This window comes from Dipodomys spectabilis, unplaced genomic scaffold (assembly GCF_019054845.1).
Source record: "Dipodomys spectabilis isolate Male_0828 unplaced genomic scaffold, ASM1905484v1 ptg000457l, whole genome shotgun sequence".
NCBI classification, from domain to species: domain Eukaryota; kingdom Metazoa; phylum Chordata; class Mammalia; order Rodentia; family Heteromyidae; genus Dipodomys; species Dipodomys spectabilis.
The window spans coordinates 1,434,201-1,454,383 of NW_024871134.1; the positions used below are offsets into that span (position 1 = coordinate 1,434,201).

The 20,183-nt window shown below is 41.7% G+C and overlaps 1 protein-coding gene across 1 annotated transcript in view; it reads left to right on the plus strand.

Annotated features, from left to right (window-relative positions):
* Lmbrd1 (LMBR1 domain containing 1) overlaps positions 1 to 11,794 on the plus strand; it is a 52,834-nt gene extending 41,040 nt beyond the window's left edge. The window contains exons 12-16 of the mRNA XM_042668570.1: positions 286 to 390; positions 2,826 to 2,975; positions 4,576 to 4,654; positions 11,091 to 11,182; positions 11,340 to 11,794. Of these exons, the coding sequence (XP_042524504.1) occupies positions 286 to 390; positions 2,826 to 2,975; positions 4,576 to 4,654; positions 11,091 to 11,182; positions 11,340 to 11,456 (543 nt within the window). The 3' untranslated portion in view covers positions 11,457 to 11,794. The remainder of the gene's footprint in view (positions 1 to 285; positions 391 to 2,825; positions 2,976 to 4,575; positions 4,655 to 11,090; positions 11,183 to 11,339) is intronic.
* Positions 11,795 to 20,183: the final 8,389 nt, after the last annotated feature.

Below are 20,183 nucleotides of genomic sequence, written 5' to 3' on the forward strand. Positions count from 1 at the left end.
GAAATCTTTTACTTCCTACAAAAATGTGGGCTGTAGTTTGATTTATTTTAGAATTTTTCTTATTTTAGAATTTTTCTTAGGGTAATAGTACTAAAAAACTGGATACTTGTTTGATACTTATTAGTATTTTTGATGAATTCTTTTTTGTGCTGTTATCATAGCAGCTTAATCCAAATCATCAGGCTTAATAATGATATTTATCAAATAATGCAATTTCCAGTTAATATTATATGACTTCTAGAGCTTTGCAGTTTGTGTATTAAATATGATTTTATCTTTTTCCAGGTGTTCCCTCTCGATTATATTCTTATAACAATTATTATTATGTACTTTATTTTTACTTCAATGGCAGGAATTCGAAATATCGGCATATGGTTCTTTTGGATTAGAGTAAGTAAATGTTTTTGTTAAGTTCATTGTGTACATTTTCTCTGATGTGACATTGTATGTAAAATGTGTAAGTTGTAGCTTTCTTTATACCAAGAGCAATGGGACTGGTGACTTTTCCCTTCACCACAACATAAAAATGTGTCTTATTTTGTTTTGTGCCTGTGGTAGGGCTTGGCCCTCAGGGCCTTTTGCTGTTGTTTGGCTTTTTTACTCTAGGCACGTTCTAGCATTTGAACCACAATTCTGTTTTTGGCTCTTACTGATGAATTGGCAATAAAAGTCTCTGGGCATGTCTGCCTGGGCTGGTTTCTAACTGTGATCCTCCAATCTCAGCCTCCTGAGTAGCTGGGATTACAGGTGTGAGCCACCAGCACCCAGCTTGTACAGTGCAGACTGTACCTGTGGTTCTGTGTCTCAGAATGTGACAGTGCCACCCCTGCAGACGCTCTGTACCTGTGGTTCCATGTCTCAGTGTTACAGTGCCACCCCTGTAGACGCTCTGTGTCTCAGAATGTGACAGTACCACCCCTGCAGACACTCTATACCTGTGGGCTCATGTCTGTGGGTTTTACCCACCTTGCACAGAAAATACATAAGGACACTGCTCCTGGACTGAATGTGTACAGATTTTCCTCCTTGTCCATTCCCTTGTGAACCATTTTACGTTATACTAGTTGTTGTGGATAATCTAGAAGACAGGCAGATGTAGGTTCTATTCAAACACTACACTAGAAAGGCCAATAGATATGAATCTCAGTCAGTTTACACCAGCCCCCACAGATACCAACGGACAGGTATGTGTGAAGAGTTTTTTCCTTCTTATACTCACTTAACATCATTTAAGAGTTTTATGCTGGGCACTAGTGGTTCATGCTTCTGCTTGGGAGAGCCAGACAGACACATCTTAGAGACTAATTGCCAATTAAGTAACAAAGAGCCGGAAGCCTATGGCTCAAGTGGTAGAGTTTGGCCAGCCTTGAGGGAAAAAAGCTTAAGGCACCAAATCAAAAAAAAAAGAATAAGCTGAGGCAGATAGACACTACTATAGCTGTGAGTAAAATAGTTTATCCTTAGAGACTTCATAATACAGAGGGAGAGTGCTGGGTCCATTATCTCTTATCCTTTTCTCTCCCTCATGATTGCAGTATAGCTGCTGTAACTCCATTGATCCCATGCATGTTCTGTTGGAAGAGAGTAGAGGGGGCATGCTGTCCCAGAACCCCCTAGCTTTCTTTTTTATGGGTCCCACAAGGCACAAGGGAAGCTGAGCCGTGAACAGGTTTAAGTGATCTTACAGTCATTTCGTCTGGAGCTGGCATTCTGTTAGTCCGAACTGCACAAGCTTGTGAAGTTGCAAGGAGGTGGAATATGGCCCTCTAATACTGTAGATACCAAATATTTGAATGGATAGATGGAAAAATATCTATATCCATACACTGTATTTTATAGCAGAGTATAATATGAAGATTTCATGAGTATGTCATGGAAATGGATTTCTGTAAACACATGACGTCTGGTTTTGCCCAGTAATGTTATATAAAAGCACAAGCCAAGAATGTATTACTAACTCTTGAAGTTTAAATTGATATTTCTAGTCTTTAGATACAAGTAGATATTCAGGCTGTCTTTGGTTGTATGGAACTCTACTGAGCAGTTAGTTTACAAGGCCAGTCTGGAAACCAACCATGTGAACACTGATAAGTTTGCTAGGTTCTGTTTTTCCAGTTTCCTTTTTTTTTTTCCTTTTGGCAGTATTGGGGTTTGTGTGGCTTACTTACTAGGCTGGCTCATTACCACTTAAGCCATACCGTCAGCCCAGCATTTGCTGGTTATTTTGGAGATGGAGTCTAGCAGACCTTCCTGCCTTCCTGGCTTCTAATTTTGGTCCTTCAAATCTCATCCCCTGGTGTGGTAAGATTGCAGATATGAGCCACTGGCTCTCAGCTCTGGGGATAGGATTTTAAGAATTCATGTACGTAGCTGCTCTGCCATAATTTTAAAAGACTAAAGCCAGGTACCAGTGGCTCATGCCTGTAATCCTAGTTACTCAAGCTGAGATCTGAGTATCAGGGTTCAAAGCCAGCCTGGGCAGGAAAGTCTGTGAGACTCTTATCTCCAATTAACCACCAAAAAACTGGATTGGCACTGTGGCTCAAGTGGTAGAGCGCTAGCCTTGAGCTGAAGAGCTCAGGGACAGCACCCAGGCTCAGAGTTCAAGCCCCACAAGTGACAAACGAAAAAAAAAACTTAAAGATTAAATTTAAAAGCTTCAGAGAGCAGAATTATCTGGAATGACAAAAGATTCTTAGTAATTAAGTTGGAACAGAGAAGTGGTTGCTTGAACTATGCCAGCCTTCCCCAGAGAACAGAACAAGACTTCATGCCCCACTGGTAGAATACAGTGTTGACACTTTGTCTCTGTCTCTCCCTTCCAGTTATATAAAATCAGAAGAGGGAGAACAAGGCCTCAGGCCCTGCTGTTTCTCTGTATGATCCTTCTGCTTATTGTCCTCCACACTAGCTACATGATTTACAGTCTTGCTCCCCAGTATGTTATGTACGGAAGCCAAAATTACTTAGTAGAGGTAAGTATAGTAGAGGTAAGTATAGTGCACACACGCTGGTCTGGGGCTTGAACTCAGTATCAGGGCTCTCTCTTAGCTTTGTCACTGAAAGCTGGTGTTCTACCACTTGAGCCACAGCTCCACTTACAGCTGTTTGGTGGTTAATTGGAGATGAGAGTCTCACAGACTTTCCTGTTTGGGCTGGCTTCAAACCTTGTTTTTCAGATCTCAGCTTCCTGAGTAACTAGGATTACAGGAGTGAGCCACTGGTGCCTAGCTTGTTTCATATTTAAGTATACCCTGTGGCATGAAGCTACTGAGCTTCATCTCACCATTTCATTAAATTTTATAATGCTTCATCTAAAACAATGTTTGGAGTAACTAACAAGTCTGGAATGTTTGGTGAGCACAGTGTATCTGGTCATTAGTACTAGGAACCCCAGCAGTGACTCTGTGAAGACTCCATTTGTGAGTAAGTGTGAAGACTCCATTTGTTAGTAAGTGTGCCTTCCTTGAACACAGTAGATTATCTGCTGACTACTGGATATTGTGGAGCTCTCAAAAGCCAACTTTAATTTTTAGTTTTAACTAGATAGCAAATTTGTATTCTCTGACAATTTATGATATTTTGAGCATCCCTGATTGAACATTTATTTCATGTTTTCTTTCTCTAAATTACTTTTTTTGTCTACTTCCTGACAATTCACATCTGAGACAAAGGGCCTAGATTAAGCATTGCTTTAATGGAACCTTTCTTTATTAATCCAACACTTCCTTTGTTCTTTGTTTAACATGCAGTTAGAAATAACAGTAATATTCTAAGTCTGTCCTCTCTCAGTACCATGAATAATATCACTAAATACTAGAGAGCTAGTTCATTGAGAATACTAGATAGTAAACACAAGTAGGACAGGTGAGGCCCAGACCTCAGTGGAGTGGAGTGACCTGAATGACCTGAGTATGGGATACATCCTCTGTCCACCTGGACCATACTTCCCTCTGCTTGTCCTTTCTGACCCGGGCTTCCTCCCCTTGGCCTGGCTTGGTAAATGTTCTCCTGTGGAGGGAGGGAGGGAGGGAAATAGGAAGAGAAGGAGGGAAGATGGGAACAGACATTCTTTACCTACTTAACTGTTTATTTGTATTATTTTAGATGCCATGTTTGGATTAGAAATGTACTTTTTGTGTTCTGGGATGAGACTCTCTTGTTCACCTAAAAATTTTATCATAGCTCTTTCTTCTAATCATAACTTCTATTAGACTCTTAGATAAATTTATTCAATAGAAAACAGTAAATAGGCTGGGCGTCAGTGGCTCATGCCTGTAATCCTAGCTACTCAGGAGGCTGAGATCTGAGGATCTCCATTCAAAGCCAGCCTGGGCAAGAAAGTCTGTGAGACTCTCATTTCCAGTAAGCTATCAGAAAACCAGAAGTGGCACTGTGGCTCAAGTGGTAGAGTGCTCGTCTTGAGCTAAAAAGCTAAGGGACAGCGCCCAGGCTCAGAGTTCAAGCCCCACGACCAACAAAACAACAACAACAAAAAACTATATAGTTCATATTTTTCAATTTTAAGTATATCAATGTGACTTTTTACATTTTAACTATATTTTTATCTTTCAGAGCAATATAACTTCTGATGACCATAAAGGTAATTCCACCTTTCCTGGACCGAAGAGGTGTGATGCTGACGCCCCTGAAGGTAGGCCACTTCTATCCAATGTCTAGAAACTTAGAGATGATGAGAACTGAAACCATATGCCAGTGGCTTATGTCTATAATCCTAGCTGTCATGGAGGCTGAGACCTGAGGGTTGAGGTTTGACACCAGTCCAGGCAGGAAAGTCCGTGAGATGCTTATCTCCAGTGTACCACCACATAACTGGAGGCAGAGCTGTAGTTTAAGTGGTAGAATGCCAGTAAACTTTCTATTATTATTGGAGTTCGTTTTATAATCTGGTAATGAGTACATTTCATTTATATAATTTTATATGGTTTATACTGGCGATCTTTGAGATGTGACTTCCATTTTCCAGATTGTTCTTGAGACCTTGTGGCTGATGGACCTGCTCTCACTTTCTTCACAGTTAGGGATTACTCCTGGCTTTATGCCTGTCTAAGAGGAACACACAGGACTATGTTCAGTCTGTCATGTTAGACCAGAAAGCTTTTCCACAGATCAGAAGAGCTGTTGGTGGTTAACTTAGGTTAACTACCACTTTGACATGCAATCTTTTCTCTGACACCAATTTTGTGTTGACAAATAACCTCATCTGATTGGAAATTAGTAACTGGGAGCAGAGTAGCAAGATAAAATGATTTTCTGAGAACTACCCCAGCTAAGCCTCTAATGTCCGCCTTCATGTAACCACAGTTGTGGGTTAAGCCACCAGGAGAGACCACACAGACGCAGTGCAGCAATAGAAAATCTGTATTACCAGCCGGGGTACCCAGACTGTTGGGTGCCCAAAGTGCAGTCCCAGGCCTGGTCTCAGGGCCCCTTTGAAAGCAGAAAACCCATCTCCTTGTTTGTTCAGGGGTGGAAAGTCCCTAACAGTTCTTTCCTGCAGGTGCAAGCCAAGCGGGAAGGTACAGAAGCTTAAGCTAGACAATGCTGTAAGCAAGCATTGAGTGAGGTGGCATGACCCGTTTCTGTGACAGTCTCTATGACTCCTTACTAGGAACATAAATGGAACAGTGGGTACATATATCTTTAAATGTCAGGCCATAAGGAACTAGTCTCCGGGGTTGGGGGTGCAGTACTTTCCTTAAGATGGAGTCACAAAAGCAAAATAGAGTAAACTCTAAGACGGTGAGGTAAACCCTATTACACCACACAGAAAAGACATGGGTTTGTTAGCCCTGTCAGATAACAGTGTTTATTAACTATCATGGAGAATGTAACTTCAACTAGACACTTGGAATGATGAGTCCTCACCAGAGAAAGAGAATCTGTATGAAAAACAAATATACCCACTCCATGTGAAGGTGAGCATGGGGTCAGAGGAGATCCCACTGATCTCAGTGGTTGCATGACCTAGGTAACACGTGGCATCAGGACCATTATCAGGTAGGGGCTGGGCGTGGCTAGGTAACATGTAATGTCAGGACCATTGTCAGGTAGGGGCTGAACATGATGTAGGTGATGCATGGTGTGAGGACCATTGTTAGAAAGGTGAGTCTTGATGTTTCCATCATTTTCCCCAGATTTGCTTGATATGAAGAAAGTCTAATCAAGATTAGACTTGTTGACTTTTTTCCCCAGTCCTGAGCCTTGAACTCAGGGCCTGGGCACCGTCCCTGTGCTTCTTTTGCTCAAGGCTAGTGCTCTACCACTTGAGCCACAGTACCACTTCTGGTCTTTTTTGTGTATGTGGTACAGAGGAATAGAACCCAGGGCTTCATGCATGCTAGGCAAGCACTCTGCCACTAAGCTACCTTCCCAGTCCCTTCTTGTTGACATTTTGATTGTGCTGATAAAAGTTCAACACAGTACATTAGTTATCGACTCAAATTCTCCAGAGTCTCAGACGTCATGGACTACTGCTCAAAATCACTAACTCAGAGTATGTCAGTCTTCTTAATTGAATGTAGGCATCTCTCTAAACTCTTGGGGCATTGGTCCACTCTATTACTGCTTACTGCAAGGCAGACTTTGTATGTCATTTACCTTTGGTACTTAGGATTATGTGACCCCAGAATCCTATAGTCTATTTGTACTTTATAATTGTTTCTGTTTTGTCTCCAACTTTAATATTTTTGACTATACCCTTTAGATATTTTTGTTTTGTTAAAAAGGTAAACTATACTGTTGAGACTAAGAGTTTAAACATTGATAATTTAGAATTCACTAAACCACACGTACATACATACATACATATATACAGTCTCTATAGGTATTGTGCCAACATGTTGCCTATACTACCTTTTAATAAGTTTTATATGGCCAGTTAGTTATATAAATGAAATTAGGAACATTTTAGCATCTTAAAAATCCTTTAAACTTAGTTAACTATAATCAGATTTTAACTCCAACTATACTGATCCTTAAAAATGATTACCCATAATGCTAGATACTCAGGAAGCTGAGATCTGCGAATCATGGTTTTGAGGCCAGCCCCCAGAGAAATCTGTATGACTTTTATCTCCAGTTAAATCTACAAAAGTGGAAGTGGAGCTGTGGCTCAAGTGGTGAGCTCCATGCATTGGGCTCTCATTCAACTTTTTGCACTCATGAGTTTATGTCCTAGTAATGGGGGAAAAACTTTAAAATTTGTTAAGTAAAAAAAAAAATCTGTTTTTATAAGCCTCTTACAATTCACGTATTCTTAAGATACAATGAAACTTTACAATGGAATTTTCTTGATCTTCCATGCCATGTTCTTCACTTCTTTTCCCTTCACCTGCAAAAAGTAGTGATTTAGTGATATGACAGATAGGCACACAAGTCTGGATTTTATTAAGTATTTCCTTATTTCCTGCACTCCTACTTATTTGAGTCTATATGCTAGTTTTTCCAATTTAATCATGTCTATGAGTTTCATGGATTAAATACATTGGATATTAAAGCTCTAAATACATTGGATATTAAAGCAGTGATTAATGAGGATTTATCTCCTGGAAGTCTTGGGCTCTGATTTCCTCTTTGTCCCTATCCCTGGTCATATTTCCTAGAAGTCTCAGGCTCTTTTCCTATCTGTCCTGTAACTGGTTGTATTTCCTAGAAATCTCAGCCTCTTCCTCCTCTGTCCCTGTACCTGCGGTGTTGTCTTGGGTGGTCTTGCTCTAACTTGCTTGCTGTTTATCCCCTGCCCCATGTTATTTGCTTTCTTAAACCACTGAAGTGAAGCTTTTGGCACAGTCAACACAACTAAGACAGGAGAGTAAACCCAGCTCTGTTGTTGGGTGTCAGAGGGGAGGAGGGGAGAGCAGAAGGCAAAATGAGGGTGAACATGACTAAAGTCATTTGTGTAAATGGAAATAGAACAGTGAAGCCTGCTGGAATGGTTTTAGAAGGGCGAGTGAATTTAATCAGGTTACACCTGTGCATGGTCACAGTGAAACCCACCTCTGTATGCTAATCAAAGGGGATAAAGAAGCCTGTAAGTAATTCTCCTGAGTTTCACAGTATAGTCCAAGCTCCAGGTGTCTTGTCCTGTAAGGTGCATGCGTTTCTTATAAATACTCAGTAGCATCCAGCAGTGGGAAGACCTTAACCAGAAGCCAAAGTTAGTGTGGCGTGGAAACCATTACGTATAAAGTGGCATCCAAGTGGTCCAGTCATTGACGAAGAGTTTTAGCACTAGGGAAACAAAGCACTGTTTTATTTACATTACTCTCCATGGCACATGAGTTTTCTCAAATGCCTTTGGAGTCTATGCATATACAAGGTGAGTATTTGTTTACTAATATGCACAAATGGAAAGCACAGTTATAAATTGGTCTCAAGTGAATATCATGACCCAGTTGTGGCTTGTATCCACAGTATTTTTGAAAAGTACATTTAAAGTAAAAGGTAGTTTTATTACAGTGACTAATCAGTTATCTTAGTGGCAGTCAGCATATATTAAAAAATGATGTATAACAAATTGTTTAAAAGGTGCCAGTGGTTCATGCCTGTTATCCTAGTTAGGAGGCTGAGATCTGGAGGGTCACAGTTCTAGGCCAGCCTGGGCAGAGAAGACCAACAGACTCCGTCCCCAAAATACCTAGCACAAAATGGGGCCAGAGGCATGACTCATGTCAGCTGAGCAAACAAGCTGAGCTGGCTCATGATCTTAAGTTCAATTCCCAGTACTGCCACAAAAAAAAAGAAAAGAAAAGAAAGTGAAAAATCCCAAGTACCAATTAGCAATAAAAGCTCTTTTTGCATGACAAAATGGTCCAATTGCCTTTTGTTGTCATTTTTGTGATTAAGGAGAAGGGATGTTTTGCATTGTATTCTTCTTTTTGTCCCTGAGAAGCCCTTTTTCTTTTTCTTAGTGCTAGTAGTGGAGTTTGAATTCAGTGCCTCATGCTCTTATCTGGCTTTTTCACTCAAGGTTGGTGCTCTACCACTTTAGCCACACTCTTCCTTCTGGCTTTTTGCTGGTTAATCGGAGGTAAGGGTCTCATGGATTTATTTGTCTGGGCTCTCTCAGCACGGCCCTCCTCAGATCTTAGCCTTCTGATATCTTGGATTGGAGATGTGAGCCACCTGCGCCTGACTGGTACTCACTTGCCTCTTCCACTGTAGGACTTTTTCCGTATAGTCTCTTTGTCATTGTTAATGTTCAGTCTTCAGTTTAATTGGAACATTCACGTGTCCTTTTTGAGTGACATCTGTCAGGTGGCTCCAGACTTTAAACACGATCCCTAACTGGAATAGTTCATGATTTAAATGTACAGATATCTAGAAAGATCCTTAGAACTCCAGTGACCCAGGAGAGCAGCTGGGAGCTGGCAGATGTTAAAGAGCAATACCACCCTCTCCAGAGTGGACCCCTTGAATATAAAATACATGGGGGTGCTGGCCATGACTCCCCAGGGGGCTACTCTCAGTTTATGAGTGTAACCCAATACAGTCACGTGTCAAAATACCATGGGCAGAGGCAGAAGGAGGCGGTGGTAAAGACTAGCTCCTGTGTGAAGCCGGGATCCTGGCTTCAAGGCTTTTTTATTTTCCTACCAAACTGAATATTCCTTCTAGACTATCCTGTGGGTGAAGAGTATAAACAGTGTTCAGGAAGCTGGGCACCAGAGGCTCACGCCTGTAATCCTAGATACTCAAGAGGCAGGGGTCTGAGGATCACGGTTCCAAGCAGCCTGGGCAGGAACGTCTGTGAGATTCTTTATCTCCAAGAAACTACTCAGAAAAGGTGCTGTGGCTCAAGTGGTAGAGCGCTAGCCTTGAGTACAAAGAGCCTCAGGGACAGTGCCCATGCCCTGAGTTCAAGCCTCAGGACCAGCATTAGGAAAAAAGAAGAAGAAAAGACAAAGATTACAATGGGGACATTCCTTTTTTTTTTTTTGGCCTTTGAGTAGTTGTACAAAGGAGGTGCCTGTAACAGCAGGTTATGAATGCAGTGCATCTTGATCAACACTTCACCCTCTTTTACCCAACCCTTCCCTTTTTCTTAATTTTGTGGTATATTCTTGACTGTATTCTTCCACTCCCCTTTCCCTTTCATCCATCTACCCCTCTCTCCTAACCCCACCCCAATGCATGTACCCATTTCCTGCTGTTTTGTTGGGCTTTGGCTTAGTCTTTCTAAGGAATTTCACTGTTTGTACTCTCCATAGAGTCAATTATGCTTCAGTTAGTTAATTCGTCGCCTCTTGGTCATCACTCAGTGTGTTTATTATAGATATGTAGGCAAATTCTAGCTACCACAGATGACAGACACCATGCATCCTCTGTTTCTCTGGGTCTGGCTTACTTCCCTTCACATAATTTTTTCCAAGTCTCTCCATTACTTTATGACTGATACAATATCATTCTTTCTAATGGATAAGTAGAATTCCTTTGTGTATATATACCACATTTTCTTGATCCATTTGTCCGTTGAAGGGCATCTGGGTTGGTTCCATGCCTGATTGTGGTAAACAACGCTACAGCGAACATGATTGTGCTGGTAGCTTTAGTGTGGCCTGGTTTGTGCTCTGTTGGATTAATGCCCAGGTGTGGGGCTGCTGGTGGCAGCAGCCTGTATAGCTCCGTATGGAAGTGATTGAGGTGGCTTTGGAGAGGCCTAGAGTGTTGTCTGCTCTCTTATTCCTGATGGGCTGTTATTTGGATTCTTAGCTTTTACAAAGAAATTTTTTTTGTTTTTATTATTGTTGTTGTTGGTTGTAGAGCTTGAACCCTGGGCCCGGGCGCTGTTCCCGAGTTCTTCAACTCAAAGCAAGTGCTCTACCGCTTGAGCCACAGCGCCACTTCCAGTTTTCTAGTGGTTTATTGGAGATAAGAGTCTCTCGGGCTTTCCTGCCCGGGCTGACTTTGAACCGTGATCCTCAGATCTCAGCTTCCTGAGTAGCTAGGATTACAGGTGTGAGCCACCAGCACCCGGCTTCAAAGACATGTTTTGAGATTCAGAACAAATGATCATATTTAAGAAAGAAACCACCTGACCTCAATTCTTTTATTTGCTTTTATTATAGATCAATGTACAGTAACTCGGACCTATCTGTTCCTTCACAAGTTCTGGTTCTTCAGCGCAGCATATTATTTCGGGAACTGGGCCTTTCTTGGGGTAAGGATGGACAGCCCTCCATGCAGTGAGATGTGAACATTCCTTCCCTGTGTCTTCATAGTTCCTCTGTGTCCTGGCGGTTTGTTGACATTGGAAGGAATTGCTTCTGAGCAGTTTTGGATTTGAGACATAACAGGTGGCTGGTTTTCATCTGCAGGTGTTCTTGATTGGCTTCGTTGTGTCCTGCTGTAAAGGGAAGAAGTCTGTCATCGAAGGAGTAGACGACGACTCAGACCTGAGTGATGAGGACGAGCCCTCTGTCTACTCTGCGTGACTCCGGCCCCTGGTGTGGAGGAGCTTGACGGTGTCTGTCCTGCATTTGGAAGTCCTGACGTAACTTTGATGAGCTCTCTGGCTCATTTAAAGTGAGAGAGCATGGCCAAGAAAAAGCTATATTTTTATGTTTTCTGAGATAACATTATTGTATCATAGATTAACACTGAAAAGTATTATAACAATTCTATGTAAATACAGAACTACTGGCTTTGTGAGAGAAGTTTGTGGAAGGACTTTTTTCTTTAATGTATAATAGTATTGAATTGATTAAAATCCTCAGAATTAATCTCTTCATTGCTTTTTCAAGCATAATAAATTACTTGTATCAGTGCCTTACAGTCTCCAGAAAAATGTTGAATCTCAAAGTATCTGTGTCCCATCGTCTGAAGTCATACCGCAGGATAGCTAATGAGTTATGCCATTCCCATTTGCAGTGTGTTTTCAGTTTGATACATAATCGTGAGTGTCCTTCCAGTTTCATACTCACACAAATTCAGTCTGCGCCAGGCCATGGCATCTAAGGTACATTGTAAGTGACATTGCTCAAACACCGGTCCCTTGCCTGTCCTGCCACTCCAGAAAAGCATTTGTGTGTATTGCTGGATGTAGCATTAACTTTTGAGATGACCTTTGCATTCCAGCATAAGTGGATACATTGAGAATACTTGTACCAGCTGGACACCAGTGGCTCATGCCTTGTCATCCTAGCTACTCAGGAGGCTGATATCTGAGGATCACGGTTCAAAGCCAGCCTGGGCAGGAAAGTTCATGACACTCTTATCTCCAATTAACCACCAGAAAACCAGAAGTGGAGCTGTGGCTCAAGTGGTAGAGCACTGGCCTTGAGCTGAAGAGCTCAGGGACAGTGCCCAGGCTAGGCCCAGAGTTCAAGCCCCATGACCGACAAAAAAAAAAAAGACAGTTGTTCATGAAAAACTTAATTACTGGTCATTTTAATATCTGTGGCATCATACAGAGATTTCTTTAAGGATTTGAAATTTGTGTAAGCTATAGTCAAAGCTATGTAATATCCATAGAGTTTCTGAATACATTCTGTATAATAAAAAAAATTCTTAAGTGATTATTTATAAGCATAAATCAGAACTCATTAAAAATTATAGCATTTTCCTTGAAGTGAAATTCTCTTAAGCTTCTGAAGAATACTGGAAAACTAACAACCATCTCCAACTACATATCCTGTCCTTTAATTTAAAAAAAAGTTTTAATTTTATTATTATAATAAAGGTGATGTACAGAGGAGTGATAGTTACATAAGTCAGGCAGTGAGTACATTTCTATTTGGACAGTGTCACCCCTTCCCTCATTCTCCTCCAGGTTTTCCCTCTATCCCTACCCACAAGTTGTATAGTTTATTATCAACATTGTGTCTAGTGAATACCACTGCTGCATTTGTTCACCCTTTGTCCCTCCATTTCTGTAAGACACAAAGACAGTTAAAGGAACAAACAAGACCAAAAGAGAAGAAACCAGAAATAGCAAAAAACAAACTCTTGTTTCCATTTACTGGAGTTCATTGATAGGTGTTATTGTATACACACATAGGCATTGCGCCTTTGTGTTTCTCCCCTAAGAAGAGCATCCTCCTTTGGCCTCACTGTGTGTGGATGCCTAGAGTTGTGTGTCATTTATCATGCCCCAGTATTTCAGATCTAGTTTCCAGTATATGGGAGATAACATGCACCATTTGTGTCTCTTGAGTTTTGCTTTCTTCGTTTAACATGTTTTGTTCTAGATCCATCCATTTCCCCTGCAAAAAAAAAAAAAAGTTTGTTCACTCCAGTAAGCAACTTAACAAGTGTCAGTTTGCTTGTGTCACACAGAAATGTATGCCACCAGTTCTTGTAGGACCTTTTTTATTTAATTTATCCCAGGAAGCATTGCAATACAAATTATTCCAGACACAGCAAGATGGTGCAGCCCAATTAAACACCAAAGAAAGCAAAGGGACAGCTAATTCATTCCCAGATTTCCCAATTCTTTGTGTAGAGACCTTGATAGTACATTTTTGTCTTTGACAAGAAAAAAGTGAAGCAAAAGTCGAATTACAGATCCTGACTGGAGAACACTGCCAGGTTTTCCAAGGTGAAAATTCTAGTCTCAGTGTTTTTATTTTATAAATGAAACCCATTTCAGATAATGCTGATCCATACTTTTAAGTTCTTTGTGTAGAAAGGTGACACTGTGTTGATGGGCATTGTGTGTGGTGCTGTGATTGGAACCCAAGGCCTCTACACCATCTGTCACCAACTTTTGTCCAGCTGTCTGGTGGTTTGTGCATGTGTGAGAGAAAGAGAAAGGGAGGTTGGCTGAGTACTGGGACTTGAACTCGGGGCCTACTCTTAGCTGTTTGCTTTTTCTGCCCAAGGCCAGTGTCTTACCAACTAAGCCACACCTCTACTTCCAGCTTTTTGATGGTTAATTGGAATGCTGAGATCTCAGCCTCCTGGATAGCTGGGATTACAGGCATGAGCCTGTAATGTTGGTCTTGCAGCAACACCAGCAGCCAGATGTTACTGGGGGAGCCTTTGCCTAGCAAAGCGAGGCGCATGTTTACCCTCGTCTAAACCAGCAAGGATCCTGCCCCTCCATTTTTTTGTTTGTTTTTTGTTTGCTCCAGATCCTTCTGGAGCTTCCTAAACTCTAAATGTTTGCCTGTTACCTAGAAATGGTGGCATCAATTTTAATATTGAAAGTTGAACTCAGTCTGTCATACAATGCTGCCTTTTTTTTCATTTTTCTTGACAAATGGCTCAATCTGTCAGAATTCAGCATACCTGGGTGCCCAAACCAGAAATGAGGCAGACTTCTCTATCCAGGTGACCCCTGAATGAGCTGAAATCACCAGGAGACAACACCAGCTCAAGAACCAAATCTTGATTACAAGGAAATTTCTTAGTAAAAGGAAAATTTTTTTTTATTGTGAAAATACTGTACAGAGGGCTTACAATTACATGGGCAAGATAATGAGTACATTTCTTATCAAGCATTGTAGCCTCCTCCTTTGTTTCCCCTTCCCATCCCTTCCCATCCTTCTCCCGCCCCCCTACCCAATTCTCCCCCCCCCCCAAAGGAAATTTGTCAACAGCCAATTATATCCGGACAGAATGACAACTAGCTATAGGGAACCCAGAAGCAGCCATGAGTAACAACAAGCAGAGGGTTTTTATACTGGCGGGGGGGGGGGGGGGGGGGGGGCGGAGGGGGGGATGCAGTGATCATGTAAATGGAATTTGTCCAACTCCTATGTTTTGCAAGGCAGATAAAACAGAAGCTAAATATCTGGTTGTCAGGGGGGAAAAATTGTAGGCGCTAGGCCCACCGCTCAGAATAGAATCGCCGCCCACCAACTCCCTCCTGTCCTGAGCTGCTGTTCTTAGGGACTTCTGTGAGTGTGTCTAGTGGTTTCTTGGCCGGGCTTCCCAGCATCATACCCACCGCTGCCCTGGCTTTCCCGCCGGGTCATGTGTATAACCGGTTTGCCTGGCCTCTCCCGGGTCAGGTAGCATCTACTGTGCTCGGATGCTTTGCCAGTGTATTTAGAGTGATTATTTGCTCTTGTTGAACTTATCCCTCTGTGCTATGTCATGGCTTTCCTTATCATTGTTATTATTTGTATTCGGTGGCTTTCAGGCTCTATCCTTCCAGGTGTAGTGAGATTTTTATAGACATTTAATTTGGTCATTTATATATTTTTTCCATCCTTTCAATCACTCTATCCCTTAGTGTTAAATTTTAATCTATGTAAGGAAATTATCAACAGGTAAAGTTTTACCTGTGCCAGTTTGGTATTTGTTTTCTGTTTTCAAAGTCATTCCTTTGGTCTTTCTCCCTCTCAATTGTTTCCTTTGGATATGTGATTTTTCAGTAGTGTGTTTTAGTTTCTCACATTCTACTATAGATTTTTTTCTTTGAGGTTACTATGAAATGTACAAAAAATTCTTTGATGATGAGAATTGAAAAACAGTGACTTAACACTGATTGTAAAGATAAGAAACAAAATACAAGTAAACTAAAAATGAAAAATCCCTGCATTCCATCTCTCTTCACACTGGGAATTTTTTGTTTGTTTGTTTGGTGGGTTGGGGTGCTTCAACTCTGGCCCTGGGCGCTGTCCCTCAGCTCTTCAGCTCAAAGCTAGCATTCTCCTGCTTGAACCACAGCACCACTTCTGGTTTTCTGATGGTTTTCTTATTTTATTGAAAATAAGAGTCTCACAAACTTTCTTGCCCAGGCTGTCTTTGAACTGTGATCCTCAGATCTCAGCCTCCTGAGTAGCTAGGATTACGGGTGTGAGCTTCACATTGGGAATTTTTGATGTCCAATTTTACATGTTTCTGTATTGCCTGTCTCAATATATTAATGCACTTCCTATTATTTTAAGTGCCTTCATGTTAAAAACATGAGTCATTTCATGAATTGACACCATGTCTACAACATTACAGCATTAATGTTCACAACATTATGGCATTCTGGATTTGTTCCCAACATTACAGCCTCTGAATCTGTTATGACATCACAGCATTCTAGGTTTGTTCATGACATGGCAGCATTCTAGATTTGTTCCCAACATCACAATGTTCTGGATTTGTTCCCACCATTGTAGCATTCTGGATTTGTTCATGATATCACAGCATTCTGGACTTGTGACATCACAGCATTCTGGATTTGTTCATGATATCACAGCATTCTGGACTTGTGACATCACAGCATCCTGGATTTGTTCATGATGTCACAGCATTCAGGATTTGTGACATTGCAGTATTCTGGATTTGTTCCCAACATTGTAGCGTTCTGGATTTGTTCCCAACATCCCAGCATTCTGGATTTGTTCATAACGTCACAGCGTTCTGGATTTGCCTTGACACTGAAGCATGCTCTACGCTGAGTCAGTTACTATGCACCGTGGATTCTTGTTATACCAGCCTTCAGTTTCTGCTTTAATCGTTCCTCTATTTCTCTCCTATTACTTAAAAAACATTGCCAACTATTTTCTTGATTAAACTATTTCTTCCCCCTGCAGTATTCTAATTCTTCATACTCCCCTTAGTTGATGAGACATTTAGCATCTCTCAATTTCTAAGTTGACATACTTAATTTCTGTATGCCTCACTTTATTGACTACTTCACTGCTATGTCTAAGAGAATTGAACTTTCCTCATCCTCTTTTCTCTATATCATGTCTTAGATTTTGCTAAATTAATCTTAAAATTGTAGGCCATTATTGGAATTGGAATTAAATTTCCATTGCAGAAATTATTCTGGTTTAGGTGCATGTTCTACAATTAAGCAACATTAACATTAATCATGATATAATGTTCACACTATGTAATACAAGGTAATGTTTCTTACATTTAACTAACATTTTCTCAGAAAGTTTAAGAGCTAAATCCTTTTAGACCCATTCTTCTTTCTTCTTGGAGTGCACCAAAGTGTCAAGATTTCATGATTTCTTCAGTTTAGATAATTACTTTCCTATTGCATATTTCACAATTTCTTTCCTGTTTTCTTCTTTCTTTTTTTTTTCTTCTGGTCTTGGGACTTGAAGTCAGGGCCTGGGTGCTGTCTCTGAACTATTTTGTGTTCCAGGCTGGTGCTCTACTACTTGAGCCACAGCTCCACTTCCAGCTTTTTGGCAGTGAATTGGAGATAAGAGTCTCATGGACTTTCTTGCTTGAGCTGACTTTGAACCTTGACCTTCAGATCTCAGCTTTCCAAATAGCTAGAAATACAGGTCTGAGTCACCATTCCCAGCCTTTTGCTTCCTTCCTTCCTTCCTCCCCTCCCTCCCTCCCTCCCTCCATTCCTCCCTTCCCTTTTTTTTTTTTTTTGTAATTTCTTATTCTCCATTGGTTCTTTTATCTACTACAAGAAGCTGGTGTGATTTTTGTCATGTCTCCTGTCCTCCCTCCAACCATCTTCATTTTTCTATCCTTACCTCTGTTGGTGGTGATAGCCATGGGGCACCTCCAACCACATCACCTTGTAATGTCACCCAAAGTAATCCCAGCCCTGCCTTACCTAGGTGAGCGTCTTTGCTCTGGAACTTTCCTTTGATACAGGAACAGGTGTCAGAGAGGAGTCAGGTTCTGCTGGCCTTGGAGGGAGGGAGGCATGGACTGGGGTGGGAGAGAGCCTGCAGCACAGGAGGAGGAAAGGCCAGCGAAGGCGTTCCTCATGGGGCCTTTGGAAGAGCTGCAGGCTGCACATTCCTTTCCCATTGCATCTCAGATCCAAAAGCTTGTACATTTTTTATTTTTGCTTAAAACCAACCAAACGCTGGATTTGCAGTATTTTGTTACAGAAACAATCCGAAATTGATACATCATCTTCTTTATTAAAAAAAAATGGTATCAGTCCTGAGATTTGAACTCGGGACTCCACACTGTTCCTCAGCTTTTTGACTCAAGGCTGATATTCTGCCACTTAAGCCACAGCTCCATTGTCTGGACTGGCTTCAAAACATGATCCTCAGACCTCAGCCTCCTGGGTGGCTAGGATTACAGGCGCAAGCCACAGGTGCCCAGCTATCTTTTTTACAATTTTGAACTGTGATTTAAGGAATTCTCTGCTCCCTGCTCCCCATACTGGGGCTTGAACTCCAATCTTAGAGCTCTTACATGGCATTTTTGCCTACAGCTGGCCCTCTACCACTTGAGCCACACTTCCAATTTCAGCATTTTGCTGGTTAACTGAAGGTAATATCTGAAGGATTTGTCTCCTGAGGCTGACTTTGGAACTTGATCCTCAGATCTCAGCCTCCTGAGTAACTAGGATTGCAGGCATGAGCCACCGGGGCCTGGCTTTGCTCATCTTCTTCGATGCCTGCAGGCCGAGTGATTTTTCTCTCAATCACAAGAGTAGCCAAAGCAGCTTTGAATCAAAACATTCCACCCTCTGGCATTTAGATGCTTTCCTCTCCGTCCTCAAACAGCTTCTCAGAATAACCAGCTGTTTGCTGCTCCCAATGGGATTTTGTCTGTATTTTGTTACTTTCCCCTGGATTGGATTGCTCTTGTTCAATAGCTGTCCTGTCACTTTTTATCTTTCTAAGAATAGATTCTATCCCCTTTCTAAAAGATTTTCCAGGGTAATGCTTATCTCTAAGTTTCCACTGTTCTGTTCTACTTGATTGTAGCTACAACATTAGTGAAGACAAAGTTTTTAAATAATCCAGCTTACTCCTTTCTGTGCTCTCACTTGACCTTGAATTTAAACTATGGGGTTTTGTGTTTCTGGTGAAGCTGGTCTTTGTGTCAGATGTTTATAGTCATTTAAGCTCATTTATAGCTCATTTAGGACTGGAACTAAGATGTATGCATGTGCGCACGTGTGTGTGTGTGTGTGTGTGTGTGTGTGTGTGTGTGCTGGAACTGAAACTTCCGGGCTTCATGCTCTTGCTTTGTTTTTTTCACTCAAGGTTGGTGCTCTGCCACTTGGGCCATGCCTTCACTTCAACTTTTTGGTGGTTAAACAGAGATAAGAATCTAATCTTACAGTCTTTTCTGCCTGGGCTGGCTTTGAACTTCAGTCCTCAGGTCTCTGCTTCCTGAGTAAGATAGGAATATGGGCATGAGCTGCCAGACATTAGATGGTTCCCTATTCTTTTATTACTGAAGGCTTTGCAAAGGATGACTGGCCTCTAGAGAAAGGGTAGTCTTCCTGCTGCTTGTCCCCAAATCTCCCAGTCTGTCTCTGCCTCCTGGCCCCCGAATGGCCCTCCATCTGAGGAAGAAGCCTTCACACTGGACATTACTCGTGGGATCTCTTGAAAAGCTGTTATTATGTCTTGAGTTCTATTCTGCATTCCAGGAGATGCTTTTCAAAGGGGTGGAGGCATTTGTTTGGGAAACTGCATTATTCTTCACAGATGCTCTAACATTACCCTGAAGGGAGTGTCCTGCCCTGTCCTGTCCCATCCTGCATGGTCCTGTCCGGTCCTGCCAGGTCCTGCCCGGTCCTGCTCTATCCTGCTCCATCCTGCTCCATCCTGCCAGGTCCTGCTCCACTCTGCCCAGTCCTGCCCAGTTCTGCTCCGTCCTGCCCCATCCTGCCCGGTCCTGCCCCGTCTTGCCCTGTCCTGCCCTGTCCTGTCCTGTCCTGCTCCGTCCTCCCCGGGCATGTGATGTGTCTTCACAATACACACATGGGAAGGGGAGGGGGGAGGAACGAGGGAGAGGAGGAGGAGGGAGAAGAAGGAGGAGGAGGAGGAGGAGAAAGGGCCCCGCGATAGCTCATGAGTCACAAACAGAACTAGCAAGATTCAAATCCCCTTGAATTCCCAGAGTCAGATCTGATTCTGATTTGATCAATGGATTAAATTTAAAGAGCATAAAATAAGAAACATTCAGACAGACAAAAACAGAAAATGTAAATGAAACTTCAATATAAATGAACCAAGCATTTGTTACAGGTACCGAAGTGTCGCTATGCTTCAGGCTTTTTTTAATGACATGAGAACGCACAGTCTGCTTGGTACAAAGGACTACTGCTCAGAAACGGGAACAGGTTACCCCCCCTTGTAATTTGGATATAACACACATTTTTAAATGTCAGCCTATAATTTGACCCAATTTCTTTTTAAAAGTTCATAATTATGAACCCAGTAAGTACCTGTAGTTCTCTATAATTACAGTGTGAACAATACAAGGTTCACTTTTATTATACACGACATATAAAACATACACAATTTTTACTTTGGATTTAA